General features: G+C 41.3%; 1 protein-coding gene across 3 annotated transcripts in view; it reads right to left on the minus strand.

Moving 5' to 3' along the window:
• The window catches only part of kmt2bb (lysine (K)-specific methyltransferase 2Bb), a 96,566-nt gene extending 90,931 nt beyond the window's left edge, over positions 1–5,635 (minus strand). For all 3 annotated transcript variants that reach the window (XM_076281224.1, XM_076281223.1, XM_076281222.1), the window contains exon 1: positions 5,298–5,635. In XM_076281224.1, coding sequence (XP_076137339.1) covers positions 5,298–5,603 — 306 coding nt within the window. In that variant the 5' untranslated portion in view covers positions 5,604–5,635. The remainder of the gene's footprint in view (positions 1–5,297) is intronic.
• Positions 5,636–15,078: the final 9,443 nt, after the last annotated feature.

Raw genomic sequence — 15,078 nt, forward strand, 5'->3', positions numbered from 1 at the left:
AATTCCATTCATCTCAGTTGAACTACTCGCGAAGTAGCCTATTCATCACACAGACATCACAAGTATCACATGAAAGAGCTTTTTCTCAGCTTTTAAACGATGTTACCCGATAATTGCTTAGTTGAACGGTTCGCGAGAAAAGTAAATAATATAATTCAATTTAATCATACATTCTACTGAAGGTTTTGCATCCCATGAGCTCCCAACCCATTCATCTCGGATACTTCACGAACCCTTCTTTTAACACACGACAAACCTTATATCAAAATAAACAGCAGACCTTACCGAACACAAAGGTGTAAAGCAGTCCCCTGTACGGTTAGCCGTTCCAGAGTAATCCAGTTTTGAATTTGCAGTAAATTTCGACATGCATGGATGTCTCCAAATTTGGGCTTTTAAGTTTTACAATGTGTTTAAATTGTTCCACATGATTTCATAACGGGCCAAATACAAAATAAATGTTACAAATATCGCCTAGATATTGGTAAATCAGAGGACAGCTGACTGAGTTTGTGAAAGTAGCCTTAGCCTAATGATCACAAAATGCTAAGCATGCATCTAGGCTATTTGAGTTTCTTAAAGCTGAGCTGTGGTTAAATTGTTCAATACATGATTTTATAACAGGCCAAAATATAAAATAAATGTTATAGCCTAGATATCTGTAAATATTAGATGATCAGATGATTTACAGTTCTATGTAATATGTCATGTTTCATGTTTTTGTAATGTTTCATGCAGTGAATATGCTAAATAAAACTTTGATCATTTTTATAGCCAATACATTTTTAAATAAGTAACAATCTTGACTATTTTATGCAAGAACCTGCTAGACCTATATTGAAATTCACACACCAAATTATACCGCAATATATACCGTTTACCGTATGTGTCCCAAATTATACCGCAATATGAATTTTAGGCCATATCGCCCACCCCTACCTGCCGCCTTAACTACGTCGTCAAAAAAAAAAGTGCTACTCTGTCCTGTTTTCTCCCTTTCATTTCAAACCGTGACCAGCGCCAATCTCCCTTCTCCGCAGAACGCAATAAGAAGAAACGTGTCATGAATCGAAAAATAATCAGATTTTCTAATCTTTACATATGTGATATGCCTCCGAATCAGAGCTAGTGAGCGGAGCTGAGCGGGGCAAATATCTCGCTCCTCGCTCTCAAGAATCAGTCAAATCGCAAACAGCCACAGCTCCGTTTAATTGTCAGGTGTGATGAAATGCGTTCATATTCCACTTTTTATGTCATAAACGTTGCAGGCCTATGGAAAGGTTTTGTGGTAGGATTGTCCAATGATCAAGTTGTTGCTTCAATTTCTGTTTTAATTTATGCGACGCACCGATGCTGGGTTCATCCGTTTGGCGCAAGTTTAAAATGTTTGCGTAATTTGTCATTTTCGTTCTATAAGTTCCACTTTTCATGTCATGAATGCAACATGCCTATGATATGGCTTTGTCCAATATGGTCAATCTATTGTCTCATTTGTGTTTCATATGACACGCAGAAGCTACATTCATGCATTGTTTTGCTCCAGTTGAAAATGTTTCTGCGTAATTTGTCAGCTGTGTTCAATAAATTCCTGTTTTATGTCATAAATATAACATGCCTATGATTAATGCTTGTATGGTGTAACTAATTTAGGCCCGTCTTATGTTCAATCAAATTTGCTTTGCCCACCCGTTTTTTCTGTGCCCACCCATTTGAACATTTCTGGCTATGCTACTGTGAAAGGAAACTGATAAATCAGTGTACTATTCCTACAAAACAACTAGATACTAACAATGTAGAGCAAGAATAACCATGTGGTGGTGACACTGTTCCAGTGAGTAAATATTCATTTTGGAATCTAAGAGGACACATTTCGCGGAAACATGAGGGTGTGCAACGGAGAGCAAAAAAAACGTGAGCAATTTGAATATGCTTCATATCAAGTAGAAGGCTAAAGTAATGGCTGGAAATCTACTACAGTACTAGACCAATCAATGCCAGGGGTTCACCATCACCATCGTTGAGATTAGGGCAGCACAATTATCGCAATATGAACCAACTGAATTAATCTAATCACAAAAGCTACAAATAATTGTCGACAGTTAATTTTGTCACATTTCTGACTTTCATATTCAGGCCATCCTTAAAAATATTTTTGTTTGCAGTAACCCGACCGGCCCTGTCAATTCAGGAACGAATCAGGCGTAATAATCCAGTCACTAACCAATTTGTCTGCTGCAGCTCAACCTTGTTGCTTGAAGTTGGCCTACAGGGACTATTTTGAGGTGCTGCATGATATCATTGCGCCTATGGTGTTCCTTGATTATTACGCTGGAATGAGAGTATAGTTCCATGTCAAATCAGCCAAGAAAATCATCACGTCTCATTCCCCGTTGGTCTTATTACACTTTCTAACTTGAGAGGAGACAAGTTAGGGATAGGATAGGAAGGATAGGAAAATTACCAGAAATCTTAGTCACTTTTAAACGAGATGCTAATGGTCTAATCAGATTCAATGATCTATGCTAGGCTGGAGCTAAAAGTGGTATCGCCAGGCACAGAGAACGGCTGGATGAACTGATCAATGGTTTAACTCAAGGGGAAGTAGTGTAATTCCCCAAATGGTGGAATATCCCTTTAAAAATCTGGAATCCAGGAAAGACATAATAATTCGCCCAGAAAGGGGGTGCAGTTGTGGTCATGGGTTTTGAGTAGGGCTGGGCGCTAAAACGGTAGCGATATGTATCGCAATAGACATGTAATCGATATCTATAAAAAATATGTTCGATAGAACATTCGATAATTAAAAGCAACACACGCCTCCCGCCTTACGTTGTCCATAAATAAATAGGCTAAATATATCTTGCATTGTAGCTAGTATGTGCAACTCTACCAGAGTAGGCGATAGAAGTAGGCCTACCTCAACAGACTCTCAATGAGTCCTTGCCCCATGCACTCTCTCTCTCTCAACAGCCGCAATCCGCATCCCTCCACAGCATGCACATGTAATCCAAACATTCACAATCATGCAAGACGACTGGCTAAATTGCTATTAAATACGTGTAGCATAATTAGCACGCTGCACGAATTTGTTCAAAACTGTTGCATTCAAATTGACAGCTAAATTCTAATCATCTCAATCCCGATGCAAGACTCAAACGGGCCTGTCCCAAGGAGAAAAAGTATTAATTTGAAACTTAAACACACGTGGGGAAACTGAACAGTCTAACCAGTAGACTATGATAAATTAGCAAATTAAGCTACTTTGTTTACAATATTTCCAGGCTTCAACCAGTGCCGCTTTTCATTTATGTGCACATTTATTTATTTGAGTGTTTTTTAATGATTGTGTTGCTATTTCTTTTCCCTGTTTGCTTTGATTGATAACGTTACGTTTACCTTACAACTTAATACAACAAATAATACAACTTTGGGGCAGCCGTGGCCTACTGGTTAGCGCTTCGGACTTGTAACCGGAGGGTTGCCGGTTCGAACCCCGACCAGTAGATACGGCTGAGGTGCCCTTGAGCAAGGCACCTAACCCCTCACGCACAGTCAGTAAGAACACAGGTGCTTCCTAGCTTGATTACCCAATTATGATATCACAATGGCCCATGTTCAGGCTGAAAATTTTTCTTAGAGCGATTTCACAGAGGGTTAAAGCGGAGCTAGTAATCAAGGATCTTTGGATTTTAATCGTTGGCGCGTTGAATCGGAACGTGTCTTCAGCTATCAAATGTGACCAATCAGGGAACAATTTAATCACGCTTGAGTTTGTAGACAAAAGTTCAATCTCACAAGGGTTTGTTATATAATTTGTTTCGATCTAAATGCTGGCATGTGAACACAAACGAACATAGAGAGAATGGAGAAAAACTGTATCGATTTAACCCTTGATTCAGAACAAATTAGGTATGAAAGCGCCCTTAGCTTTTAATGAACATCTCAAAAACCATAAATTGCACAAAAATGATAAATACAGTTCTGGTGTCTTTTTAAAGGCCTAAACAATTTGAACCAGTTTATATGTTAAGCACTTCAAATACCATTAAAACATAGATAATTCCTAGAAGAAGAAGAAGCCATCAGAGGAATTCAGCTGCAATAGCAAAGAATTCAGCTGCAATAGCAAAGTTAGTGTTGTTAGCCTGGGTAGTGTAGGCTTTGAATGTTGCTTTGCCAAACACAGTCCTTCTGTGCTATTTAACTTATCTACTGAGATTTTTTTCTTTTTTTTACAGTCCACTGTATGCTCAAAAAACATACATTTACTCTCACTAACTGCATTTGCTTTAGCCTAAATGCCACACATGTCATGTACTCTTTGATAGAGGTAATTTCGAAAAGTTAAGGGTTGAAACCATAGTTTTTAAACCTTATTCACCTGACATTCACCCGTACAAGCGTAGCACGGATGTGGCATACTGGCATACATGAGGCATACTGACAGTTACCGTGATCAACATTTCAATAATTGAGGAGCTAACTTGGATTATGGATAGGCCATATACAGTTGCTTCATATTAGCGTAGCATAATCGTTCGTTGTTTTCTAAAAAATATATAATTTAGGTGAGACTATGGCCTTTCCCTCCATGAGCCAGTGCTGCCCAGCAGAGCACAACTACACCACATTGCTAATTCTCGCTAGTTTATGTTAACGTTACCATAACGTTAGGTAGCTTCCTTACAGCTTTGCGTTACGACTGATATTGGGATAACTTACAGCCAACAGGTATCTACACATCAAAATGTCAATCTGACTTTTAAGAACTCCAGGTTATCCAGTGACACAAATCTGAACTCAGTTGGGGCATAGTTATCTAGCTAACCACTTACAACAGTGAATATCCCCACCCCCTCCCCTTCAATATCACGCACCGTTGCTCGCTTTGCTTGCCAATTGACCTACCACTGTAAATATTCTATTGCAAAATAGATATTGAATGAAATGAACCTCCTTTAACGGTATACATTCTAAGATCGCACTTGCGGCAGATTGCGAGAAGGCAAGGGGAAACGTATCTAACGTTAGCCAGCTGGCGTGAGTTGGCTAACGTTACATTAGCCAACTGCATATTCTTTGTTGAATCTCCACCGACGAACATTTAGCTAGCATATTGCTAACTGGCTAATGCTACTGTACAACATTCGCTAACGGTATGCTAGGTGCGCATTTAATCCATTTTATCAGAGTAACGTTAGACGTATTATTCTACGTAGATTTAGGAGAAACGCACAACATTAGCACAAGCTAATACATAACCATGTGAGGGTAAGGTCCTATTCCAGTTTACTTACTTCTTCGCTTCCACTTGAGCTGTACCCAACCTCTCCTAGGCTCTTGTGGCTTGCCTCTATACCCAGCAAGCGCAGATGAGACGGGTCTTCGTTCAATCCAAGGGCCAGGCAGGAAGGCCTCAGGCCTCCATTCGGACTGTCGTCAGGTTCTGTCCTTGACCGGCTTAACTGCCACCGTCTTTCTGATCGCAAACGGCTACGAGAAGAAAATGGTCGGCCGGGAAACCGACCTCGAGCTGCTGCAACACTACCTGTGACTGCGACAGTTGACACAGTAGCGGATCCGAATCCCGTTGCCGCCATCATTACTCCAACAACAACAACACCGATAGATGGCAACTTCTGGGTGAGACAAGAGGGAAGGCGCGAGGTGAGACGCCACAGATAATCCAAGGCATTCTGGGTAGAGTAGTTTTTTCGCGTGACTAGCACAATTCCACAAGCCATATAGAACTACAAGATCCGCCTCTGCTTATGGTAAACAAAATTCGAGTTTATTTCTTCGTGGGGCACACACTGGCTCTCAACTCAAGGGGAATTTCAGAAAATGTCTGATTTAGTTCTACTGTGATCCAGTTCGTATTGGATATGACAAGCAGCCTTGTGAACGGGCACATTTGTAGCAGGTGTTTTTGTTTATTCGAGTTCCAGTAGCCAGTCCACTATTGTCTGTCGATGAGCGTAGACCGTCTGCCCTCAGGTAGCCTATCATTAGCCCCATAAAAATAAAACGGATAGGCCTGGTTCGGGTCCTTGATTATGGCTGAATTATTATAGGCTTGTTCGACTTGATGCAGATCTGCTCAGATCTGACTTGATGTGATGCATGCTGGGTTGAACAAAATGCATACAATCAAGGCCGCAGTCATGATGTCAACATTGGGGGGGACCAAATCTGTGGTGGGGTCTGAGGGACCCCCAAACATAATTTCAATACATTTCCTACCATGCAAAAATATTATTAAAAATCACAAACAAGTCGTTAGGTCAGTCAATTAGGTTATTCCAAACTTTTGACGGACATAGGCATGGCATGGATGGATTATGAACCCCTGGACACAGATGCCCCCCCCCCGGTGAGTTTTGTGAAAAGAGAAGGGTGGAGAAGAAGCAACTTCACTGGTCCATCCCTGGACCAGTGAATCCATTTGTGTTCAAAATGTATACTTTAAAATAAATTACAAACTAGAGTATCTTATGATAACCTCTATATTACACAGAATGGGGTTCTTTGACTTCGCCTATTACTTACACCTGAAGATTTTTTTAAACTAAGGCTTAGACTCATAGGTTTGGAGCCTAATAAGATTTTGTCTTTTAATTTAGATGTTATTATGCTGGTGGCTAATCACACAATTTTAACATAGTTTAAAAGGGACAGGATTCTGGAATAGGCTACTAAGACAGGCCCCTCTTCTGTCTGACCCATGTTACCCCTGTATGCATTATAGACTGGCTTCTGACAGAAATGACGTTTTGTGCCAACATGTAGAAACACTAGGCCTACTACAGCCTTTAATTGGTGAATGGAGGTGCAATTTCCTTTCTTTGGTTATTGTCCGCGATTCACATTAACTGTAGGCTATCACGTAGGCCTATTGTAAACGTCGCCACATTTGATCTATTTTGCCTGCATGGATGCGCGATTGAGTGCGCATTTAAATAATATGCAAGATGCAACAATAATTTCTAAGAGGCCTATAAACGGTAATTTCTGGCATTACTACTAGCATATGAATGCATTATTTATGTTGAAAGACGTGAAAGAAATGACACAGGCTTGCACAAATTCATCATTTAAAATAAAACGTTTCACTTTCGCTATCATTGCGAGAATAGGCTACAATATGGAAAATGTTCCCTTTCAGTCTGATCGGCTCCAAACATGTATGGGATTTCCTTAGCCTGTGCTACACCTTTTCAAGAAGTTTTGTGAAAATTGTACCAGTAGCTTTTGCGATATTGTTAACAGCCCTACCTCACCGCAGTAGGGTGCAGTAAATGGAAGCTTTTGATAGCTCACTCCACTAACGAAAAACGGAAAATCACCAGGACAAACCACTCAGGGGAGTAGGCTACTCTGGAACCATAGGTCACTAATTTGTGCGTTATTTACGTTTGATTACATTTCAGATACAGTACGTGTTGGTTTCCTGTAGGCCTAGTATAGCGCTTTATTCTTTCTTTATTTTTCTATGTCCGAATATTGGGGGTGACATTTTGGTCATATTTGAATATTGGGGGGGGACACGTCCCCCTCAATGTCTATGGTGACTACGGCCCTGCATACAATGCATACTGGTGTCACTCATAGACAGTAAAACATATGGACAGTCATCACGTAGACATCAATCGAGACCATGACAGTAAAGGTCGAGACGGGTTTCAACCGTTTCCTATTGGCCGACAAGGCTTTCTGCGCAGGCTCAGGGGGACGTAGGCACATAGCCTGACTCGTGTAACTCTTGTGATTGCTGCACCGAGAGATTGGGTTAATGTAGGCCCACTTCGTTACCACCACGTCTACATTTACTTTTCTTAAATGTCCTAGTTGTTCGTAGATAAATGTGATTTCATATTAAACAGCACTCGCCACATTCATAGCCTACTGTCAATCCATCAAAACTTCGCTGAAATGTTGGGGTCCGATGCTTTCGTTCTTATCCAGATGTAATAGAGGTCATAATTCGTCCGCCGCTCACGGCCCTCGAACCCGCCACCTCGACACACACCGGCATGGGAGTCGAACGCTCTAACCACTGAAGCCCAGGACCCAGGCTCCCAACTCAGCGGTTAGAAGCGTTCTTAAGGTTAGGGGTGTGAGGATTTACACACGCAACTAGCATGCTAGCTCAGTTCGCCTCCGTTACACAGAGAATACGGTTATTTTACTCCTGTAAAACGCTTTAACCTGCTCTTGTCGCATGCTCATTACGTAAATTACATCACGTTAGCATTGATTTTCGGAAAAAAGTTTTATTACTCAGCCGGTAAATCAGTTACGAGGTTATGACGCCAATCACACAATGTATTACTCCGAAAATAGAAAAAGTTAATATAAAGGCTTAAAACGCTTCAGCTGTAACGTTATTTGATGTCAAAGTGGCGGTTCAATGGAATGGCTAGGTGGAACTGGTCTCCTATTTAGCCTCAGATCCGCCATAGTAGGCTTGTTCGACTTGATGCAGATCTGCTCAGATCTGACTTGATGTGATGCATGCTGGGTTGAACACAATGCATACTGGGATGGACGCAATGCATACTGGTTAGAAATCCTGTCGACTTCTGTCAGCCGGGGAGGGACTTACCACCTTGTCACCATGTCACCATGTCACATGACCTTAAAATATCGCAGGAGTTTTTCGCCTGCAGACAGATCTTGCAGTTGCCTTTCCACGGTCTGCACGAGCTGAAACCCGCCCTCATGACGTCAGTTCAAAGACGTGATAGGGCCGTTTGGGAGGAATCTCCTCATGACGATTTTGACAGGTTTCTCATGCTACTTCCTTGGAATATGCGAAAAAATCAACCGAAATCGAAGGGATACCTTCTTATATGTGATTTTTGCAACAATGGTAGGCTAGCTTACTGAAAACGTTTGGATATTCTGTTATTTTCTGCTGTTGGTTAAATAGATAGACACACATATAGGGAAAACACTTGATATTGAATTTATATGCTACAATGCAGGCCTGTTAACTGTATGACAACGACGGTGGTTTATTTAAACTACATCATAAGAATTTATTTCGTCAGTCATCATGCTCATTTTAATAAGTAAGAATGAAAGTTATGCTGTATTTATTGCGAACAAAATTCCGCGATATTTCCCGCGAGTCATGTCAGGCAGACTATAGCCGGTCTGTCCGGGATAAGCTGCCGTCTGTTGTAGCTCCTCCCGGCTAGCCTCTGAAGTTGACGTAGAAAGTCAGCCAGTCAGACGCAGTTCATCTCGAACAAGCCTACTATTGCTATTAGGGTCATTCGACTTGATGTAGATGTAACTTGATGTGATGCATGTTGGGTTGAACGCAATGCATACTGGTTAGAAATACTGTCCTACTTCATCCCATAGGCAGTAAAGGATATGGACACAGCCATCCCATAGACTTCGAAGGAGACAAGTGAAGCAAATTTGAACCCATTTCGGTGCCCCCAACATCGTCTTCCAGGCAGCGCTGCATGGAAGGCACTATGGTTAGGCAAGGGTTAGGGTTAAGGTTACAGTAAGTGCCTTGAAGATGACGGTCGCAGCGCTGCCTTGACGTCGACGGTGGGGGCTTAAAACACCATCGAGCACCCATTTCCTGTTGGTCGACTTTGGTTCTTGCGCATCCTCAGTCCAGGCGAGTGAGACACGTGTGACGTTAAGCAAAAGACTAAAAGGCTGTTACATGATTCTGCGTCAACTCCACGGCGTAGCTACGCTGTCACTCCTATGGCGTTGTGACCCTTTTATGGTTCTGCGTCGGGTTGCTTTGCATCGGGGTGCATTTCACCACCATAGCGCTAGGGGGTATGTGGCTTCGAAGTTCGGTGTCGCCTGTGTCTGCGTTGCTCACCACCGAAACCATAGACTGTATGACCGCATGTTACTCAGAATGGCAAACCCATAGACCAGTGGTCCCCAAACTACGGCCCGCGGGCCGGATACGGCCCGCCACCTCATTTTGGGTGGCCCCCCAAAACATGTCCGTGGTATATAGCATCTGGCCCGCACGGGAGTACGACATCGTCAAACTATAACCTCCTTAATTTCCCCCATTCATTCTCTATGGCGAGTCTTAACTGTACACGTGTAATACTCTTTTTGTCCACTGGTGGTTGTTTTGCCGCTGTTTCGCGTTTGCCATCGAAAACGGAATGAAATGTAGGGCTACCTGCAAACAATGTAAGAGGCCTATGCTGACTGCATCAGTGCTCAAAGTATTCTAAAAGTTTATCAATTAATTGTTAATAACTAATTCACTTCTATTCAAGTCTTATTTCTGGGTCTTTCTGGGATAATTATTTCTATTTTTTATCCACTCGTTCAAATGTTCATTCAAATTCACAAAGTTCTCATAAGGTGAGTGAAAGTGGTCATTTCAGATGTTTGTGTCAGCACTTCATAAACCTCTCATAGTTTGAGAACTTTAAATTATTTGTAGGATACTGCTTGTTCACAACTTGAGCTGTGTAGGCAAAGACACAGAGTTCAGAGTTCACACATTTTGAATAAAAATATACTTTTGGGACTCCCTGCTAATACTTTTGGGAATGCTTACGTCTTTTTATTAGTATTTTCATTTGTAGTTTCGTTTGAGCTACATTTTACACTGATATGGCATGATGGCAATATAAACACAGCTAACAATGGTATTAAATTACAGTAGCCTATGATTAAATGTAATGGAATATTCAACTAAGGTAGACTGCTGTTGTTCACAGTTCTAAGATATTTATGGTTACTGATACTCCGAGTCTCTGACCCTCTCTTAGAGCCAGGCATAGCGAGCTGGCCCTCAGAAGAAAAAGTTTGGGGACCACTGCCATAGACTGTAGTGCTAAAATATTAATCTTATTTGTTTGGCCTTTTTGTTGCTTACATTTTGTAAAAAGTATCGAGAAAAAGACACAGTAAAATCAATTGACCTAGTTACTATAACCAACAAAAAAGTCTGAGGTTATTTGCGAGATGCCTGCCAGACGAGGCTGAAGTTAGCACCACTTTCAGATCCGCGGGGGAGACCACTTTCAGATCGCGGGGGAGACCACTTTCAGATCGCGGGGGAGTTAATTTTCCGTTCCACCTTAAATAATGCAATTTTCTACCTCGTCCACAAGGGGCCAGTGTTGACCGCAAATCCGCGATAACACAGGCATGTGCCTGTTGCAGATGAACAGGCATTGTTCACAGACGTTCAAAAGCCTGTATATCTTTTTTCTGTTGACTCCACTGCCGAATGTTTTGAGAAATGTTGCCTTTTGTGTTCTATTAAATAATTTTGTAATTTAGAGCGGGGGGGGGGGGGGGGGGGGGGGGGGGGTGTAGAGGGTGGCAGATTATGTAGTTTTTTCTTTATTTTCTGTGCTGGATCTTTTGATACATGTTGTGTTATGTTTTCTATTAAATAATTTTGTTCATTTTACACTGGGGGGGGGGGGGGGGGGGGGGGGGGGCGGGAGTATGTAGTTGGTAGCAGATTTTGAAGTTTTTCTACAGTAAATGTATTCCCTACGCCCTACATGTCATTTTGCATCGGATTCTTCAACACATTCTAAAACTACACTCTCTCCTCTTTCCAATGACACCCCACTTGAAATTCTATGGTGGAAAATGGCATATTTAGCCCCTCTGAAAATATAATATGTATTTGTGAAATTGCAGAATTTCAGCACTTGAACAGGGACAGATGTCCCATGAAGGATTTTGCAAGGGATATTTCACCACATTCTGAATCTACACTCTCTCCCCTTTCCAATGACACCCCACTTGTGAAATTCTATGTTGGGAAAATGGCCTTTTTAGCCCCTCTGAAAATATAGTATATATTTTGTGAAATTGCAGAATTTCAACACTTGAACAGGGACAGATAGCCCATGAAGGATTTTGCAAGGGATCTTTCACCACATCCTGAAACTACACTTCTTCCCCTTTCCAATGCCACCCCACTTGTGAAATTCTATGGTGGAAAATGCCCTTTTTTGCCCCTCTGAAAATATAATATGTATTTGTGAAATTGCAGAATTTCAGCACTTGAACAGGGACAGATATCCCATGAAGGATTTTGCAAGGGATCTTTCACCACATTCTGAAACTACACTATCTCCCCTTTCCAATGACACCCCACTTGTGAAATTCTATGGTGGAAAATGGCATATTTAGCCCCTCTGAAAATATAGTATATATTTTGTGAAATTGCAGAATTTCAACACTTGAACAGGGACAGATAGCCCATGAAGGATTTTGCAAGGGATCTTTCACCACATCCTGAAACTACACTTCTTCCCCTTTCCAATGCCACCCCACTTGTGAAATTCTATGGTGGAAAATGCCCTTTTTTGCCCCTCTGAAAATATAATATGTATTTGTGAAATTGCAGAATTTCAGCACTTGAACAGGGACAGATATCCCATGAAGGATTTTGCAAGGGATCTTTCACCACATTCTGAAACTACACTATCTCCCCTTTCCAATGACACCCCACTTGTGAAATTCTATGGTGGAAAATGGCATATTTAGCCCCTCTGAAAATATAATATGTATTTGTGAAATTGCAGAATTTCAGCACTTGAACAGGGACACATATCCCATGAAGGATTTTGCAAGAGATGTTTCACCACATTCTGAAACTACACTTCCTCCTCTTTCCAATGACACCCCACTTGTGTAATTCTATGGTGGAAAATGGCATATTTAGCCCCTCTGAAAATATAGTATATATTTGGGAAATTGCAGATTTTCAGCACTTGAACAGCGACAGATATTCCATGAAGGATTTTGCAAGGGATATTTCACCACATTCCATAACTACACTCTCCCCTCTTTCCAATGACATCCCACTTGTGAAATTCTATGGTGGAAAATGGCCTTTTTGGCCCCTCTGAAAATATAGTATGTATTTGGGAAATTGCAGAATTTCAGCACTAAAACAGCCACAGTCATCTCAAGAAGTATTTTGCAAGGGGTCTGTCACCATATTCTGAAACTACACTCTCTCTTCTTTCCAATGACACCCCACTTGTGAAATTCTATGGTGGAAAATGGCATATTTAGCCCCTCTGAAAATATAGTATGTATTTTGTGAAATTGCAGAATTTCAACACTTGAACAGTGACAGATATCCCACTAAGGATTTTGCAAGGGATCTCTCACCACATCCTATAACTACACTCTCTCCTCTTTCCAATGACACCCCACTTGTGAAATTCTATGGTGGAAAATGGCCTTTTTTGCCCTTTGAAAATATAGTATGTATTTGTGAAATTTATGAATTTCAGCACTTGAACAGCCATACTCATCTCAGGAAGGATTTTGCAAGGGATGTTTCACCACATTCTGAAACTACACCCTCTCCTCTTTCCAATGACACCCCCTATATGAAATTCTATCGTTAAAAATGGCCCTTGAAAATAAAATGTATTTGAGAAATTTATTATTTTCAGCACTAGATTTGGTCTAGACTTTCCATTTGTCATGGGAAATTTATTTTGGCCTATTTTTCTGATTATACATTTTCAGCACTACATTTGGTCCCTATCACTTAAAAGTCATTTGCCACATTTCTGTCATTTTTGGGGCCATTAGTGTTTCTACCTTGTCTTATTGGGGGGCAAGCATTGAAGCTGCGTAGGAATAGGGCTAGTAGGATTTGTTATCATGCTTCTTTCTAGTGCCATGGGAGTCCATGGCAGCACATACAAATGTACATAGTAAAATGCTCAAACTTTGCACACTTATTCTACTCAGGCCACTTATTCACTTCAGGCCACTTTTCACACCTATATGTATCTCCACAATTGGAGATACATATAGGAAGAAACCTTGAGTGGATACAAGACTCAAGGGCCTGACCCATCTGCCTAGGGTCAGTTACAGGGCAGTAAGGTCTGTACTGTATACATAATAAATGAATAGGTTAGTTAGGAACACAACAACCTGAGGTATGTTACAAAAAGGTAAAATGGTTACATAACCAGTACGATGTATGCATGAATCCTATTTAGTGTCAGGAAATTCAAATAGTCCAATGTAGGTCATGTATTGTCCATAGGGATTAGGAATTGTCATATGTCAAGTACTGGGTAGCTAGGCTTCACGGGCCAGGAATCCAGACAAGGGGACTGCAATAGGCAATGGTAAGTGTTACGGCCAGCTCGTTCCCAGACCGAAACATAAAGAGGGACACGGACAACAAGGTTCAAACCAAATATATTAATTTATTAAAGTAAAGCACAAGGTTACCAATAGCAAAATGTCTAGGGGGAAATTAATGGGAGTGGTGGCGTGCGTGTATGAGTGTATGGATGTATGGATGCAAAGAAGCTAGTGAAGTAGGCCTAAAGACAAAGAAAGAGAAAGAGATGTAGAGTTAGAAATGAGGGGAGAGAGCAAAGTGTGAGAGAATCAAAGTGAGTGCCTGCAAGAAGTAAGAAAAATGCCTAATCAGAAAGATAGGGAACCCCTAATATAGCCCCACCCTAACCATAGGTGTAATCAATGAGGGTATTAGCCCAACCAGGCCCAGCCCTGCCTGTGCACTGACAGGAGAAGGCCTGAAGGGGCACAGGGTCATCACATAGGGCAGTCATAGGGATGGGACTTCAGGTGCGATGAGCAAGGGCAGGGGCGTATCAAGCTTTTTAAAAGTGTGGGGGTTGTGGGATAGGAAAATGAAACAATCTTGGCAAATTATAAATAACTCCCTACAGGGACGTTGTAAGTATTTTCTGAGAGGGGTGCGGACTATATTGGTGTCCGGCAGTTTCTACCCTGAAAAAAAATGAAATTCTGATTGCTAAACACACCATTTTAATGCAGTTTGGGAGGGACAGAAGAAGCAGTGCCCCTCATATGTGTGGCTCATGTGACATGTAGGCCTACATGATCTACCTATCACTTCACTATTTGACACTACCCTACATGGAGACATATCTCATGTTATAAATCAAGAAATCATTTCAGAAATTATGTTTTGTGCATATGGGTTAGCAGGCTACAATAAATTGCCCTAACAGACAGCAGCCTAATTTCGAGGTATCACTAATACCTAAATAAATATAATAATAAAGAATACAG

Source organism: Alosa pseudoharengus, unplaced genomic scaffold (assembly GCF_046254945.1).
Source record: "Alosa pseudoharengus isolate Yale_2024_CS ecotype anadromous, Long Island Sound unplaced genomic scaffold, YU_APseudo_1.1 YU_APseudo_1.1_scf_12, whole genome shotgun sequence".
NCBI lineage: Eukaryota > Metazoa > Chordata > Actinopteri > Clupeiformes > Clupeidae > Alosa > Alosa pseudoharengus.